At 39.9% G+C, this 16,118-nt stretch overlaps 1 protein-coding gene across 11 annotated transcripts in view; it reads right to left on the bottom strand.

Annotated features, from left to right (window-relative positions):
* The window catches only part of chl1a (cell adhesion molecule L1-like a), a 48,538-nt gene that overhangs the window by 21,481 nt on the left and 10,939 nt on the right, over nt 1–16,118 (bottom strand). For 2 of the 11 annotated variants that reach the window (XM_085259033.1, XM_085259034.1), the window contains exons 1-16: nt 12,686–12,977; nt 9,392–9,554; nt 8,925–9,033; nt 8,638–8,825; nt 8,413–8,535; nt 6,280–6,450; nt 5,901–5,939; nt 5,642–5,753; nt 5,355–5,536; nt 5,083–5,217; nt 4,417–4,557; nt 2,612–2,723; nt 1,416–1,579; nt 934–1,099; nt 463–587; nt 190–294 (exon numbers count right to left, since the gene is read on the bottom strand). In XM_085259033.1, the coding sequence (XP_085115159.1) occupies nt 190–294; nt 463–587; nt 934–1,099; nt 1,416–1,579; nt 2,612–2,723; nt 4,417–4,557; nt 5,083–5,217; nt 5,355–5,536; nt 5,642–5,753; nt 5,901–5,939; nt 6,280–6,450; nt 8,413–8,535; nt 8,638–8,825; nt 8,925–9,033; nt 9,392–9,473 (1,954 nt within the window). In that variant the 5' untranslated portion in view covers nt 9,474–9,554; nt 12,686–12,977. Of the gene's footprint in view, nt 1–189; nt 295–462; nt 588–933; nt 1,100–1,415; nt 1,580–2,611; nt 2,724–4,416; nt 4,558–5,082; nt 5,218–5,354; nt 5,537–5,641; nt 5,754–5,900; nt 5,940–6,279; nt 6,451–8,412; nt 8,536–8,637; nt 8,826–8,924; nt 9,034–9,391; nt 9,555–12,685; nt 12,978–16,118 lie in introns of those variants that run through there. The other 9 variants (XM_085259027.1, XM_085259030.1, XM_085259031.1 and 6 more) reach the window with 6 other exon arrangements.

Genomic DNA, 16,118 nt, shown 5'->3' with positions numbered 1-16,118 from the left:
TGAATAGTATTGAACTGAATTGAATACTCTGTTCAGTTAGGGTGTGTCTTACATGTAAAAGTAACTAATAAATGAAAAGTATTCAGTCACGTTCCATTTTTTTGTTATCCTATCTTTATTAACAAGTATTTACAACAATACACAAAAACCTTCTTCCAGGCTTTCTGCTTTTTGCCCATTAACTTTTACCTGTTACGGTGCTGTTATGATCGCTTCCAGGTATCCAAGACAAAACAACATTCCTTGGACTGTCAAGTTCGGACAGGTCTAACTTTATCGGAGCATCAGGAACATCTGCCGTGCAGAACAAAAGAGCCGTCAACCGTCAACGTGATAACTAAAACATCTAGAGAATCTCAAATGTGTTAATGAACAAATACCAGAATATTTATTTAACTGTTTGAAGCCAAATCATTTCCAAAAATGTGCGATAAATATTTAACCATACATAATTCATCTTACCCCGTACAGTGAGTACTGCAGTGGCAGAGTCCTCATCTAGGCTTGTTCTAGCAGTGCATGTATATGTTCCCTGATCACTCAGGTTTACATTCATGATCTCCAGCATGGCACCTTTCACAGAGTATCTGAACATAAGTGAAGATTTGTCAGAGTAAGTAATTTCAATCCACCTCTCAAGCAGAGGCCCCTCCACCAAAGCTGCATAATAAAAGAGAATTTAAAGCCATGCATAATTTAGTCATGCTAGCCTTTTATTATCCAGTAAGTGCACTGGTTGATGCTACAGCCTAACTTTCTAATGTCTGTAACTAAAACCGTAGCATGTTAAACGATAAATAGAGATGAGCAGACAATATGTCAGCAAAATGCATCCTCCGATCAAGATACACATAAAAGTTTATATTGATGAATTTATTATTCTACTCAGTAAGAGCATCAGCATAAAAGCACCATCAAAGCAAAACCAGTTACCTGGAATTTTTCTCAGAGGAAAGTGGGATCTCCTTGTTTTCCTTTCTCCACACCAGCTCAAACGTGTCCTGCAGACTTGCATCATATTCAGTCTTGCACATCAATTTGGCCAACTTCCCACTGTCAACCTGCGTGTTCTGAGGTGGACCTACAATTTTTGTAGCGTCTAAAGATAACACAAAAACCAGGGGGGAAAAACACAAGTGAAATAATCCTCACAAGCCCAGCTTGATTTAAATAGCAATGTGAGTCTCTGAAATTGAGCCAAATCATTGATTTCATAAATGACTGTTTATGGCTGGAACTTCCTTCAACATACATTCAACATATATATATGAGAGAGACTGCCTAGCTTTATTAAACTACTTAAAGCACAGAATATTCAAAAGAAATACATTCCTTCTTTTCTTCTTTTTACCTTTGTGCGCAGCGACTACGAATATCCCTGCCTAGAAAAAGCAGTAATTATGTTGCTGAGATACCTTTCACATCCAGCACAGCAGTGACAGCCGACGAGCCCTCCATGTTACTCGCAACGCAGATGTATTTCCCGCTGTCACCTTTTTCCGCGTTAATGATTTTCAATGATTGTCCGCTCTCAAAAGCAAGGAAACCTTCCCCCTCGATGGCTTTTTCATCTTTGGTCCTAGGAGAGAAAGTTTTCAACTTTACTTGGCGCTTCCACACAACTTATCCAACACCTCAAATGCAAATCAAAAGGTGCCGATTTGCTGCAAGTTCAGAGTTTGAAAGCGTCTGGTGTTTTCACTTTTGCGACTTTAAAGAATGTCATATATTATTCCGTGTTTTATTTTTAAGGGCTTGAAAAATAGGAGGCAACTAGATCCTATCATGTGACCTATTGAGGTCACCTGAGACAAGGTGTGAGTGGGGGTTGAAGTATTCAAAGGACTGCGTTGTAGGTGGCTGATGTAGGTCAACGATGGTCATTCACAGCAGACAAAGATGGCCTCCTTTACTCCTTTTTCAAACCATCTTGATGCAAAAATGAGAACTTTGCCATCCTCAAAATATTTTTTGTCCTTTAGGTGTAAATGTACAGGTGAGTCTCATCCTGTGGAGGTGGCTCTTCTATGTTGTTTGTGGAGTGGCTGTTTGATTTCTCCAGTGTAGAGCTCCAAGCACTCCTTTATCCTTGGGATGAAGAAGTTTTTCAAGCTCCCAAGACCACCACTAAACTTTAACAGATGGGCTACACAGTTTACTTAATTAAAGCAACACACAGGGTTGCTGATTAGAAATGAAGCGCAGGTTTTCTACAATGACAAGTTCTATCTTAATATTTGGCATTTGTGGCATCGTCTGTGTCTTGCCTCGGACTGTCTGTTTCTCTTTTGAGCAGCAGTGATAGTAAATGGGATTCATGTTGCCCAATTTCAAGGAACAGAAGATGATTATCTCATTAACCAGACATAAGTGTCAACATCACAGCGTGTCATACAGACACCTGAAGCAGTGTGGGAGTGATAGCATGACTCACTGCTGTGATAGTGCTCTCGGGTTCATTCTTTAGACTGCTTCTCTTTACACTCTTCCACATTAATATTTAAAAGTGGCTATTTCTTATATTTTAAAAGGCAGGCAAGTGTAAATTACTAATGACGCGTTTAACTTGCTTGCTTGTCTTACTTGTTAAGACAAACCCAGCTCTACTTACCAAGAGATGCTGGATGGTGGAGAGCTGAAAACACTGCAGTTCATGGTGATTTCCTTTCCTACTACTGCAGCATACTCCTGGTTGTTCTCTGTCAGTATAAGCGGAGCCATATCTAAAAGCAAGAGGAAGGAGCTGACTCAAATGCCAAAGAAAATACAGATAATCACAGGCTCTGGTAACACTGCACAATTCTACTGATCCAAGAACATGATCTTTCTCAGTCCTGTGCCCTAATCCATAGATACACACCAGTTAGTTATGTCCACACAGCTGGATCAAACACGACTGTAGAGATAAAACTATTTGCCTGTTAAACAATACTTTAATGGACACAAACTAAACGGACGTGATCTTCATCATCAGTAAATTTAGTTCCATCTTTCGAATGACTTTTCTAATTTTCACATATTCGTGATTGATAATTGATCATGAAAGTAATTTGCACATATAAGATCACCGCATTTTGGTCATTTGAGGCAGCTAAGATAATAGCTAAAAGGAACAAAATGCTGTTGGTGTCCTGCGGTCTTGAAACCAGATGTGAAGATAGAGACACAAGGCAGGTCCACTCTAACACATATGCTGTTTTATCATTGTTTTTGATGTTGTATCAGACCAAAACTTACAAAGATCATTCAGTGAGTCCGGGAACTAGCAACTGAAAATTGTAGAAAACTAGATCAGATCCCTAAACCCTAACCAAGGAAGGAAAAAGAAAAAGGCAGATTAGCTTGGGTAAAAGACCGAAACACGTGTGAAGTTGAGGCACACAACGATGTGTTTCGCTGGTAAAGTTTCTGGGCTGCCTTTCCTCATAACAGCCATCCCTCAAGATTTTCTCCATTTGAAGCAAAGCATTATCAGGGATTCTAACACGTAGTCCTTTTACTGAATAAGTATAATAAGTATTAGAATAATCTTAATTTATTTTATGTATTTATTTGGCTGAAATCTACAAATTCCTCCTAAAGTGTTGCTAAATTTTTCACACTGGTCCTTTAATGTCTCCTGGTGACTCATGCCTTAGAAGTAATATTAACAACTAACATTAACCAAGTGTTAAAATGTAGTAAATTACTTACTCAACCTTAAAAACTGGATAATCTAAGAAAGGAGTTTTTATTCAAGGCTGTCCAACCTAAGCAATTCTTGCTGCAAAGACTGGCACAGACCAGTAGTTGCTTTTTCCTCCAGGTATCTTTGAAGAACTTTTTAAAATGATCATTTGAAAACTACATTTGTATTTACTGGGGTTATCTTTGTGTAATATTAAAATGTGCTTAATGATCTAAATCATTTAAGCATAACAAATACTCAAATAACTAAGAAATCAGTTACACTGCAGTTAGTCAATACGCTGAACCCTGAAATTGCTCCTGATGATCAGGCTACGCTTGCATTAGAGCTCCTTGCCACCACTGTGTGAATGAGAGGAAAGACAGAAAAGAGGTGCTTTGGATAAAGGCTCCATTATCATTTCTAAAGAATACTACAGCAAATGGAAGTCCACTCAGACTTCAGCTGAAAGAAAACTCTTTTCTACATTCACCCTAATAGGCAAATAATGATTAGATGTGGATCTTAGATGTACAATGATAAGATACTGGAGAAAATCTCAGGGCTATGAAGCAGTGGGTGTAAGTGTTTCTTCTTATGAATCATACCAGGAAAACAATCTCTATCAGCAAAAATAATGAGACTGGCTAAAGAAAACTGGCTTCCAGTACAGTTCCTTATAGCATATTATTATAAGATGTTATATTATGAGCTACTTTTTAGGTAAAGCACTACAACACAGAACTTACTCATGATCACGATGTTAACGTTGGCTAGAATATTTCCGTGTCTGTTGGAGGCTTCACACTGGTAGACGCCACTGTCCTCTGCTTTGGCATTGAAAAGTATCACAGTGTCATCAAACACTTGCATCCTCTTATCTGGGTCATCTGACAGCAACACAGACATAAATAAATTACCAATTTTATCATCATAAAAGCAACTCAATATATCAACATGTTCTTTTCAGGATAGCACCAGCATCAGTGTTGGATAATTCTGTAAAAAATCTAGATGTTTTGAATACAACTTAAATATATAAGAGTCAGATAGCAGCTTCTCTTTAATATAACCTTTTAAAAACCCACGCAATTATGTGTATATTGCCACATTGCCACAACACATTTCCTTTTGAGAAATTTAATAATATTCAAAACAAATGATTCCTACTCAGACACTGTACAAGAGAAGGCACCAACTACTTTTAATTAGCGCATGCTTCTGTTCAGCATACCTTGCCTTTCAACTTCTGAAGGAGAAAAATAAAATCTGTTATCTCATCATTTCAAACACTAAGCAGACTGTTGCCTGTCACATTACTCCAGCTTGACGTCAGGGATAGCTGCTCATTGCACTGCCCTCCTGCCCGGAGGCGCAATATGAATTAAACCACATCAACAATTATTCTCACTCACCTCTGAACATTACTCCATTCCTCCTCCACGTTATTGCTGGTTGTGGTTTTCCACTGACGGAGCACTTGATGTGCACATCAGACCCAATCACAGTGAGCTGGCTCTGAGGAGGCTCTGTCAGCCACTTTGGTGGCTCTGGGAGATGTTAAGAGGAGTCATGATGATTTCAGATAAAACAAACAGCCATCCACGTGTCAAGAGCTTTCTCTTTGATGCAAATAAACAAATGTGCCCACAAATAGAAGCGTAATTAGCTCCTGATGTTGACTAACCTTCCACTATTACATCAAAGTAGTGGACAACCTTCCCAGCAGAGTTCTCAGCTGTGCACATGTACTTCCCCTCATCACTCTCTTCCACTGCTGATAAGCTCAACAGCTTGTTGTAGTTGTTAAATTTTACCCGAGGACTCATGACTTCTCCCATTTTTATCCACTTCACAGATGGTGTAGGGCTAGATTGTGAGACAATAGCGTGTTAACACCATAATGAACAAAACGGTTATTTATATATGGTGACAACATGACTGCAGAAGCGATGATACAGAATGTGCACTTACAATCCCTCGGGTATACATTCAAGCTGTAGATCCTCTCCCTTCAACAACACCTTCTCAGTCTGAACACCAGAGGGCAGCAAAAGGCTGGGTATTCTCGCTGGGGGGGCCACAGCTGCATCGAAAGCAGACAATATCATTTCTTGCTCTGATGTATAATTTTATCCACTTATTTTCTAAACTGCACACACGCTTTATTGTCAATTTCTAGTGGCTGTTCAGATAATATGAAAGAAAGCTTTGATGTGTGGTTATCACTCACGAGTGTGGCTGCTCTCTGAAGAGTCATTGGCAGGTTTTACTGGAACATAAAAAAACATAATAAAATACAGGAGCAATTTTACTGGAAGTAAGAGTGTTGGCTTGTTTTCACCAACAAAAGTTACACAATCAGCAATATCAGTCATCAGTCTGAGTCATAACAAAAACTTCCTTCAGCATTAACATGACAAGGCAAGCCCCGCTTCATTACAAGATCAAAAGTTGCTTTGAAGAAGTCGTAGTGATTTGGTCATCTTCGATTGTGTGATAAGATGAGATGTACCACACGTAACATTTTTGCAGGTCTGATATTGACAAAATGCTAAACAAGTGAGCTACAGTGCAGTTTCCAAGCCAGAGAGATTTTGTCATAAACCTACAGCGTTTGACCACGACAGCCATGGCGTTTTTCTGGACAATTGTGCGTATCCTGTTGAAGGCAGCAAAGCAACCGTAATCCTGGCGACTGTCACTCTTTAAGGCATTAGAGAAGTACAGGTTGCCATCAGTTCCCATGGAAACCCTCTCATTCTGCTCAATGTGCTGGAGATCTGGAAAACAACATAGTTGTATAAATAATGTGAAATCACTGTTACAACAATTGTAACTCTTCATAGCATGTGCCTAGGAAATTCATGTTGGCTGATAAGAAGGCGCCAATTGGACAGAAACTTTTAAAGGGTGCATCAGAGGGACTTTTTTTAGATGATAACACGTCAAATCAGCCATGCCTGAAAATTAACTGCAGTGTGGCCTAATATCTTATATGGAAGTTATTCTCTAAAGAGTGTTCTTGCAAAGACCTGGTGAACTCATAAGTGCACTGCAACAGAATATAAGGTATATATAGCCAGTATTTCAATAATGGATCGGTGACACGCACAACTGTGGACGCAAAGCAGACACAGAGATGTCACCAGATGGACAACATCTGTTTAGTTTTTTAAGCTTAATGGCAGCCTTTCGATTCCACATTGCATCTTGTATCAAGAAACTAATAAAAAAAAAACAGATTGAAACATAATATAAAACAACAGCTCTGCACAAGTGTTTTCATTCATTCTGCCCTATGGCTTTGGATCTATCCTTCTGAGCAGCTGAAAGCCTCTTAACTTTTTCTTCCTGACATCAGTCAGGTTTGTTGGAGGAGGTTGAGGATCTTCAGTGAAGTACTTCAGACACAACTGAGGTGACCTTATACACAGTGAATTCTCTGGCGGTGGTGGAGGGAAAAGAACCCCGATGTGCAATAAACACTTGGACCTCAAGTGTGTACCTTTACCTGAACTGTCTTTACTGTCACTGCTAACTTTGCTGATAGCCGGAGGATACAATGTGTCACCAGCCACATTCATCTGTGGGGATTTTCTGGTGCAGTCAGATAGAGATTCACACTATCTAAAACTACCCCAGCTTTGAGCGCTCCACAGTGCAAGTCCAATAACAAACTCAGGAACAGCGAAGGCATGGCTTAAACTAAGTACTTTTTGTTACGTCAAACACCTTCCGAACTACTAGATGCAACATGTCAATCATAGACAGTAATAGACTGCAGTAGTCATTTGACCACACTGACAATTATGCTGTAATTGACCGGATATGTGGAAAATTAGGAAGCCAGGAATCTTTATATTATGTGGTTGGCACATTTATGCCCCAAGTGTGCAAAGCAGATCAAAGCATGTGGTTAAGCTCTTCCTGAGACACTACTCCTTTTTCCTGAATTTCTGGGTGCCTATTTGAACAATTTCAATAGCACTCATTAGAACATATGACCAACTTTACTAAAAAGTGGGGCTTTATCATGTAAAAATACAATAGTTAGTGTGCCTTTTTCCTTTTTCATCTACAAACCATTGAGGAAAAATTAAAACACTAGCTTGAGTGTTGCTGTGATCTTTTAAGCAGTGCTTTTAAAGCATTTCCTGGAAAAATGTTCATCGTTAGACTATCATTAGGCAGGTCAGCCTACTGATGAAGCACTGCTGCAATAATAATCCAGTTCAGTATGAGAGAAATTGTAGATTTAGACATCTAGTTTATGCACTCAGCTGGCGCCCCAATGTTGAGGAGCTACCATTATGACTGAATGCCTCAATATCACAATCCTGCCTAGACGCAGTGATACTGTAGTGTTGTGGACCTTTGGTTGGTCTTGCATAGCCAGCTCCACCCGGTGAAGGAGAGCTATGACTGGACTGAAGGACAGCTGAACAGTCACCCCTCTCCAATCTTACACTCCTGTTTGTGGAGACCCTGGTGATCAATACAGCTCCAAGTTCCTGTGGAGAAGCTGGGGCTGTATTTATTACTGCATTAAATACAGCATCTGGTTCGCCACAAACATGAGTGCGAGCCTGGAGTGGGGTAATAATCGTTCAGCTGTCCCCCAGTCACTTTTAGAAAAACTGCTTTGAAGCAGTAATAAGAGTTGTTTTTTCTTTTTAACAAATTAATAAACTGGAATACGCAATATATAAATCACAAAAATGATAAACCGCCTCATGGCTTACCAACAGTCATCCAGTAGATAAGACGTGGGGCCACACCTTCTGGTGGGTTGCATTTCAGGGTGATTGGTTCTCCCTCAGTAACAACAATGGGACTGAGGGTTTCCTTTGGAAACTTAGGGATACCTAGTTGAAAAGCAAATGTTCAACAACATGAAAAACAAAACAGTGATGACATTGAAATGCAAAATTCTGGGTTTTGATCTTTTTTATCTAAAGATTACTTACTGAAAGCTTTAATCTCGATCTCATTTGTCATAGCAGTTCCCAACTTGTTCGATGCGTAGCATCTGTATTTTCCCTCGAACTTGGACATGTCCTCACTGTGAAGTACAAGTAAGCCCTTTGTCTGGTTTGCTCTGATTGTTTGGAAGTTTGGGGGGACAAATGCTTGGCCATCCTTTTCCCATCTGTACCTGTTAGAGCAAAATACGATTCACATCCATGCAACTGATCAAGGCTTCAATGTTTGGCTTGTTTGTTTTTTTCAACTCATGTCACTTGACAACACTTACTCTGGTGGTGGATTGCCCCGGGCTTTACACTTGACAGTAATGGCCGTGTCAAAATGAAGTACAATTATGGGACCTGATGTATACGTTATTATGGTCGGAGGCTGTTCCACTATGAAATAAAGCCACATACAAAAATCGTTACTGAACGGTGACAACTAAAGTTGTTGAAGTAAATAAGATATAATACACACAAGTGTATGCCAGCCATACTGCACAAATAAAGCCTTGAACGGTCAAACACAATGATAATAATAATAATAATAATAAACACAAACTTACTCTTACTCAGTTTATGTCAATTAGCTTTAAAAAGCCTTAAAAATGAGTGTTGATTCTGTGGATCTTACGGTATTCACATGAAGCAGAGCACAGGCATTCCATGTGAATTTAACTGTGTTAAATGACTCTTCATATTTCAGCACAGCACAAGTAAGAACTAGTAAGCACTTGTGTCATGACACTCATACCTTCTAGAGGGATATTAAGGCCTGAGGCCATGGTGGTCAAGGCCAAAAGCAGACGAAGCGACAGGCTCCCTGCCAAAGTCATCACCCTCCACTGGAGACAACAGAGATCAGGAGAATGTGTTGGTCAACTGCTGTCACTTGTAATTTGGAAGGCAAAGAGGACCTGTAAGAGTCAGAAAACAGAAGTCCTACGCTCAGTAATTCAACCATAAAAGCCCTACAAAGAGTTTTCAATGACCTTCTTCTAATCGCTGACTCTGGGCGCTTAGTTCTATTGGATTTGACTTCAGCCTTTGACACGGTTGACCATGATATCCTTTTGGCAAGGTTGGAACAAGTAGTAGGCCTTAAAGGAAATGTTCTATCATGGTTTAAATCATATTTCTTTGAGAGGTCGTTCTCTGTCATGATGAGAAAATATTCCTCTTCTTCTGCCCTTTTTCGCTGTGGTGTGCCCCAGGGCTCGGCATTGGGTCCTGTGTTGTTTTCTCTGTACATGCTGCCCTTGGGCTCCATTTTTGAAAAACATAATGTCTCTTTTCACTGCTAAGCTGATGATATTCAAATCTACCTCCACCTGACTGGGGATGTTTCATCTTCACTACATCCTCTGTTTGATTGTCTGAGGGATGTCAAAGACTGGTTATCGCGTAACTTTCTTACTTTAAATGATAGAAATATGCCTCTGGGACAACTGACTGGCACACTCGGGCCTGTTGCTAACCACCTCACTGATGCTGCTAGGAATCGTGGCGTTTTCATGGATAGTTCCTTCAAACTAGATAAACAGGTTTCTACTGTGGTAAAAACCAGCTTTCACCAACTACGCCTAATTTCTAAGGCTAAACCTTATATACCACGCAAAGATCTGGAGAAACTCATTCATGCTTTCATCACTTCAAGACTGGATTATTGTAATTCTCTCTACGTGGGCCTACAATCTTCTCTTCTTCAGCGATTGCAGCTGGTCCAAAATGCTGCAGCACGTCTCTTGACCGGCACTAGAAAGTATGATCCTATCACCCCTGTTCTGGACAACGTACATTGGCTCCCTATTAAATATCAAATTGATTTTTAAAATGTTATTGTTTACTTATAAAATCCTAAACAATATGGCACCTGTCTACCTAGCTTATCTCCTCTGTCTGTATAGCCCTCAGAGAGCACTAAGATCGGGCCAACTGCTCTTAGTGCAACCTGGTCTTGGCTGAAGACCAGAGGAGACCGTGCCTTTGCCGTTGCCACACCCAGGTTATGGAATACTCTTAAACTCTTCATATTCGCGCATCAGATTCCATTCAGTCTTTTAAATCACGTCTAAAAACTATTTGTTTAACCTGGCATTCAAGGCTAATTAGGGTAATTTACATCTGGCTTTGCATTTAGATTATGTAATTATTTTATATTTTATTTATATCTGTAATTTATATTTTATATTGTGATTTTTATCTGTATCATGATTTTACTGGAAAGCACTTTGGTGTACTTCGGTCTTTAAAATGTGCTATATAAATAAATTTTGATTGATTGATAAAGCACAGACAGGCTCATTTCTGAAAGTCATCAAAGGTGTTGTTGAAAACACATAATGCAATAATAATCCCAGTTAAAAATATATTAAATGTTCTTCCTTAGTTTGTTATTTTAAATATGCTGAATGATTTCTGAACAGGCTCCATGATAAATATCAATGGATTACAAAACAAAGCAAACTTAATATTCTGAAAACGGTCAGTTTAAAGAAGCTGTGACTGCTTGATGCAAGATATCCTATTGAAGACAACAGCCATTTCATGTCCTTCATTGTTGTGAAGTTGTGGCAGAGCACTTGTTTTGTGATTACCCTTTGAACTGTAAAGCCTGGCTGGTGGCATCGCATGACATGCTTACAGTAAACCCGACTGGCACAAAAGCTAAGCTGCTGTCTGCAACGATCGCTAGATCCAAGATGGCAGTTTATAAATTGGTCTAAGCCCGTCACTGTTTCACGGCTTAGCTCTCACAGTGTTGAGACTGTGGCAGCAGCACCGGCAATGCCAAATGGGTTCACCCTCCAGTTAATCCTGCTATCAGTAGAATGAAGTCGGTGAGCTCCAGCAGTCATACAGTACGCTGCTTAACAATGGCTGAGCGCTACTCTGGGTTCTTCTAAGGACACATGGCTGCATGTGCTGCTCCCACTTAGTGAGCAAGGTTAATGTGGTGATTGTTATAGACTCGATTTAGGATTAAGCCACTCGAATTTAGAACCAATTAAACAAATTAAGAGAGATTGCTGCAAAGTATTGTTTGCAATAAGGTCTTATTGTGATTATCTTTCCTGAGTTGGAACAGTTACAAAGCTTGTTAGATGTTTGTTCCAGTGGAGTGAACAAACATTTTCATGCTGCAGTGAAGCTGGAAGCCACGCTTATTCTAGTCTGGTACAACAGTAGTGTGTATTTCAAGCCCAGAGGAAAACACACACTCGCACACCGGCACACACAGATAAAGTTTTTCCACTGGAGACCACCCAGAGTACCACTGCACTGGCATTAAAAACAACTTTAGTGACAGTGTTGAGATTTATGTGACAGGAAGAAAACTCCATCAGCCAAACAGACTCTGCAAAGTCGTCTTTTTTAGGCAAGAGGCCCGCAAGTCCTCAAGTGACACAGGAGGGGGGGGAAAGGAAGCTCGAGCTTTTGAAAAGATTTTCAGTTATCCTAACAACACGACAACAGATTTTAGGCCAATTTCATTCATGTGGTACAAATGCACTGTTGGTTGCTTTGTTGGTCAGGCAAATTACTCAACTCTGCACACACGTCGAGATCTGCAAACCTGCCACTTCACTGAGAACTCAAACAAAGCTGACATAGTCCATTTCAAAAATCCTTGGAGCATAAATGGGGTGGAGTCACTATGTAAACACATAACAAAGGATTTGTTTTCGGAGCTGAGAGATGCATTACCTGACACATGACAGCTCATAGCCACAAATCCACAGGGATTGTGTAACCCAGGCTAATACCTGGCCAGAAGAGAGTGTGTCTTCTACATGACTAATCCTTGTCAGCCCACACTGTATACAATGATCTCCTCTACTTCCTTAAAAGCAAACTTAGTACAGCCTTTCCTCGGACAGACCAGAAGCTCTGCAGACTGTGCATGTGCAGCTGCAGAGTACAGGCTGCAAACTTACAGACAACTGATTTTATGTCATTCCACTCAAATACAGAGGGAGTAAGCACAGAAACCAACCATTTCCCAAGGACTACAAATTAGCCTGTTCATGAAGTAACCAATACTTACAGTTTTTTGAGTCATTTGACATCTTATGTCCACCTCTAGCAGAGGCTCAAGGCAGCAGCCCTACAAGTCCGCATAAAAAGTACAGGACCTCCAGGGGATCATTCCAACAACTCTCTCTGAATCAACATCTCTGACATGTCCTTTCCTCCTCCACCTCACGTTGCTCCCCTCCTGGTACACAGACACGCCTCCCTGCCCGCCCCTCTACTCAAGCAGCTCAAGGAGCGACAGGAGACTCACTGAAGTGACATATGTCGCCAAAGCCTCTCACTTGGCAAAGAAGCTCTCTAAGCCTGTGACAATAACTGGGACAAAGGGTGCACTGCGGGGCTACTCAGTAAGCATTAAAGAATGGGTGGAGAGGAAGCGCAGGCATGTCTGTCCCCCTCTCCAGCTCACTCTCTCTCACCCTTTTTCCTTGATCTTTCCATCCTGCCCTCTACAAACTATGCACGCCCATTTACACCGGGCTCGGTCTCAATGATTTTAATGCAGTGTGTCTTAGCTCCATTGAAAAGAGAACGGAGTCATCTTCTCTCAGAAGGCCAGATCTTTTGTGGAAGTGTACTTTCATTCCCATGCAGTGCTCCAGGGTATTGATAGACGGAGGCATGGAAAAACACTGATAAAAGGCATGACTTGGCTTTACCTTCCTGTATTTTCTCAAGGTAGTTTCTTATCTGGAGATATGTTACGAAGGTTGCATTTCTCATTCAGCTATTCAAACAAATATTTCTCGTATGTAGAGCCTCTGATGTTATCTAACTGTAGTTCCCTCATCAGGTCTTGTTTATATTCCAAGTAAAAAAAAAAAAAAAAGCAGGGATTTGCAATATGGGCAAGACATATTAAATTGGTCTTGAGTTTGTTCCAGATTTGTTTTACAATACTCTACCTTAGACATCATTTTTTTTATTCTAATGGAGACATAATGACTGAACTAAGAGGGTGAAGAATTCTCATGGTGCCTTGTAGGGTCATCCAAGCAGGAAAAAGAGCTGACATTTACTCTCTAGTATATTAAAGTCTGAAGACTGCTAGTGTAAGCTCCTTGCTTGGCTTACACAATATTCTCTCACTTTTAGGACATCTATAACCCCAATTAAAAAGTAAAAATAAGCAATTAAAGAAAAAAAAGAAAAGCATTTGCACTAAAATTAGAAGTCTAAATATCTTAACAATCTGTCTACAATTACAATTACAAAAGCTGCACTTTTTAGTTTTACTGTTCAGCTTTTTTACTTTTAAATCAAAGCGTTTTATTCACTTGACTACAGTTTAACCTAAAGTCGCTTTTAGCACTGAAGGGCTGGACATAATTATGCACTTCATTTAAGAGAGCTGTCATCGCTTTAAATGAACCTATTCCATGTTTAGAAGAGCACAGTTCCTGTAAACACATAAAAACTTAAAAGGCCAAGCCTCTTACAGACTTCCGAATTCAGTCATCGTTTGACATGCTATTAGGCTGAATGGGCATTCAGATTAACGTGAATAAAAAGACAATCGCTGTAGCACGACCACTTATCTGATCTAAGTAAATACATCCAGTATAGAGTTACCTCGTTAAAGGTGGCTGCAGCAGGCACGAATTACAGCCCGATGAAAAGGAGAGAGGAGAGACTGTGTACGTTTGTGAGTGTGTGTGTGTGCGTGTGTGTCTGTGTGTGTGTATACGGATATTAACATTTTTGTGGGGACCAAAATTGGAAGTTTACTATACTTGTGGGGACCAACAGCCCTTATGAAGACCAAAATCCTGGTCCCCCACAAGTTTGAAGGCGTTTTTGAGACTCAAAATGTGGTTTTAGTGTCAGGGTTATGGTTAGGGTTAGGGTAAGGGACTAGCAAGGCATTATGTCAATTAGATGTCCCCACAAGATATGAATACCCGACATGTGTGTGCATGCGTGTGTGTGTGTGTGTGTCTCTCAGCATGTGTGTGTCCATGAAATAAGGCAGGTTGCCCGCCGATTGCTTAAAAATTCTCCTGAGAATTTTATGTTTTGTGGCATTGACCTAATATATTGTCCACTGTGTTTTAGTCTTTCGGCTATTTGCTAACTAAACCCCATCAAATTCTTGTGATTGGGACAGTCACCCGCACCTTCCCAACTCTAAGTCTAACAGCCTTGCTCTTTCTTAAACTAGACAGGACCAAATATTTGCTATTAAACTGTGTTAACTGACAAAAAGAAAAGAAATGATATACTCCAGATTCACAATATCATTATTCTAATTATAGCCCACTCCATAAATGACTCAGCTTAGCAAAGCTCCTACACAAATAAATAAAGAGCGTTCCAGGAGAATGGACAAAAAAAGTGTTTTCAGAGTCTCAGCTCATGACCAGCTTCACTGTGTTTGTTAAATCCACGCATAGCTTTTAAAACAAACGACAGAAACACGTCATTTGCAAATTCCACCCTTTCATGTTTTAAGGAGACTTTCGGTTCCCTGCAGCGTAGCCCTCCCCAGTACCTTTGTCATAATGCATGTCCTCTCTAACCTTCTTGGTACTTTCTGATAATTACAAGGCTTCTTTCTACAGACTTCATGGTAATTGCAAAATATCTACCAAACAAACTTGCCTTCAAAAAAGCTTGACATACAATAATGGAGCAGGGCGCGTAGTACGAGATGACTAGGTTAAAACAACAATACATGTCTGTGACGTGCATACAATGAGTATCATCGAAGAGAGGCACACCTATGCTTTAAGTCACAACGGCAGCTAAGATTGTAACTCATTCTTTCACATTCTTAGATGTTGAGTTACAATTTCAGTGTGTCAGGTGACAAAAGCGCACAGGAAAGCATGACTAGTTTTGCTGTCAGCATTGAAATGGCAGCTATCGGGTTTCTGACAAACATCTGCTGGCAAACAACTTCTTCAGAAAACAATATAATCATGAAGAATATTTGTTTGTAAATCAGAACTACTATGTTACAGAGTACCTTTGATTTCATAGTAAATAATAGTTATTTGGTTAGATTAACTATTATAAGTAATCCAAGCTGCCGTTCTATTCAGATTGTTTAGAGTTTGATCTACAAAATTGGAGAAAAAAAACTAACACCCAGACAAAATAAGTGTAAGCAATGTTTTGTGGAAGTGGAAGTGATATTTCAACTGTCCACAATTATGACAAACCCTGAGATCTCTTCAGATAATGACTTTCTTTCTATGATTTCTTTACCTACTCAGTCTCGCTGATGGGTAAGTATCGGTAGGCCACTCATTCCGGCTGTAATAGTACTAAAAAACAAAAAAATGTATTCAAAAATACAGAGCCATCTTAAAAACTACCTGTACTCACCAGTAAACTGGTACAGTTCCAGCTCAAAGTGGCTGTAATACAATATTAGCATTAGTGATATGTAATGTGGCCTTAACTGACCTGTTTCCCCTGTCAACAGCAACAACGTGCCT

The sequence above is a fragment of the Mchenga conophoros genome, linkage group LG20, assembly GCF_057382185.1.
Source record: "Mchenga conophoros isolate Kocher_MC1m ecotype Shallow Benthic linkage group LG20, M_conophoros_male_GT1.1, whole genome shotgun sequence".
NCBI lineage: Eukaryota > Metazoa > Chordata > Actinopteri > Cichliformes > Cichlidae > Mchenga > Mchenga conophoros.
Note: the sequence above shows the minus strand (reverse complement) of the source record. Positions and strands in the feature narration are given on the sequence as shown.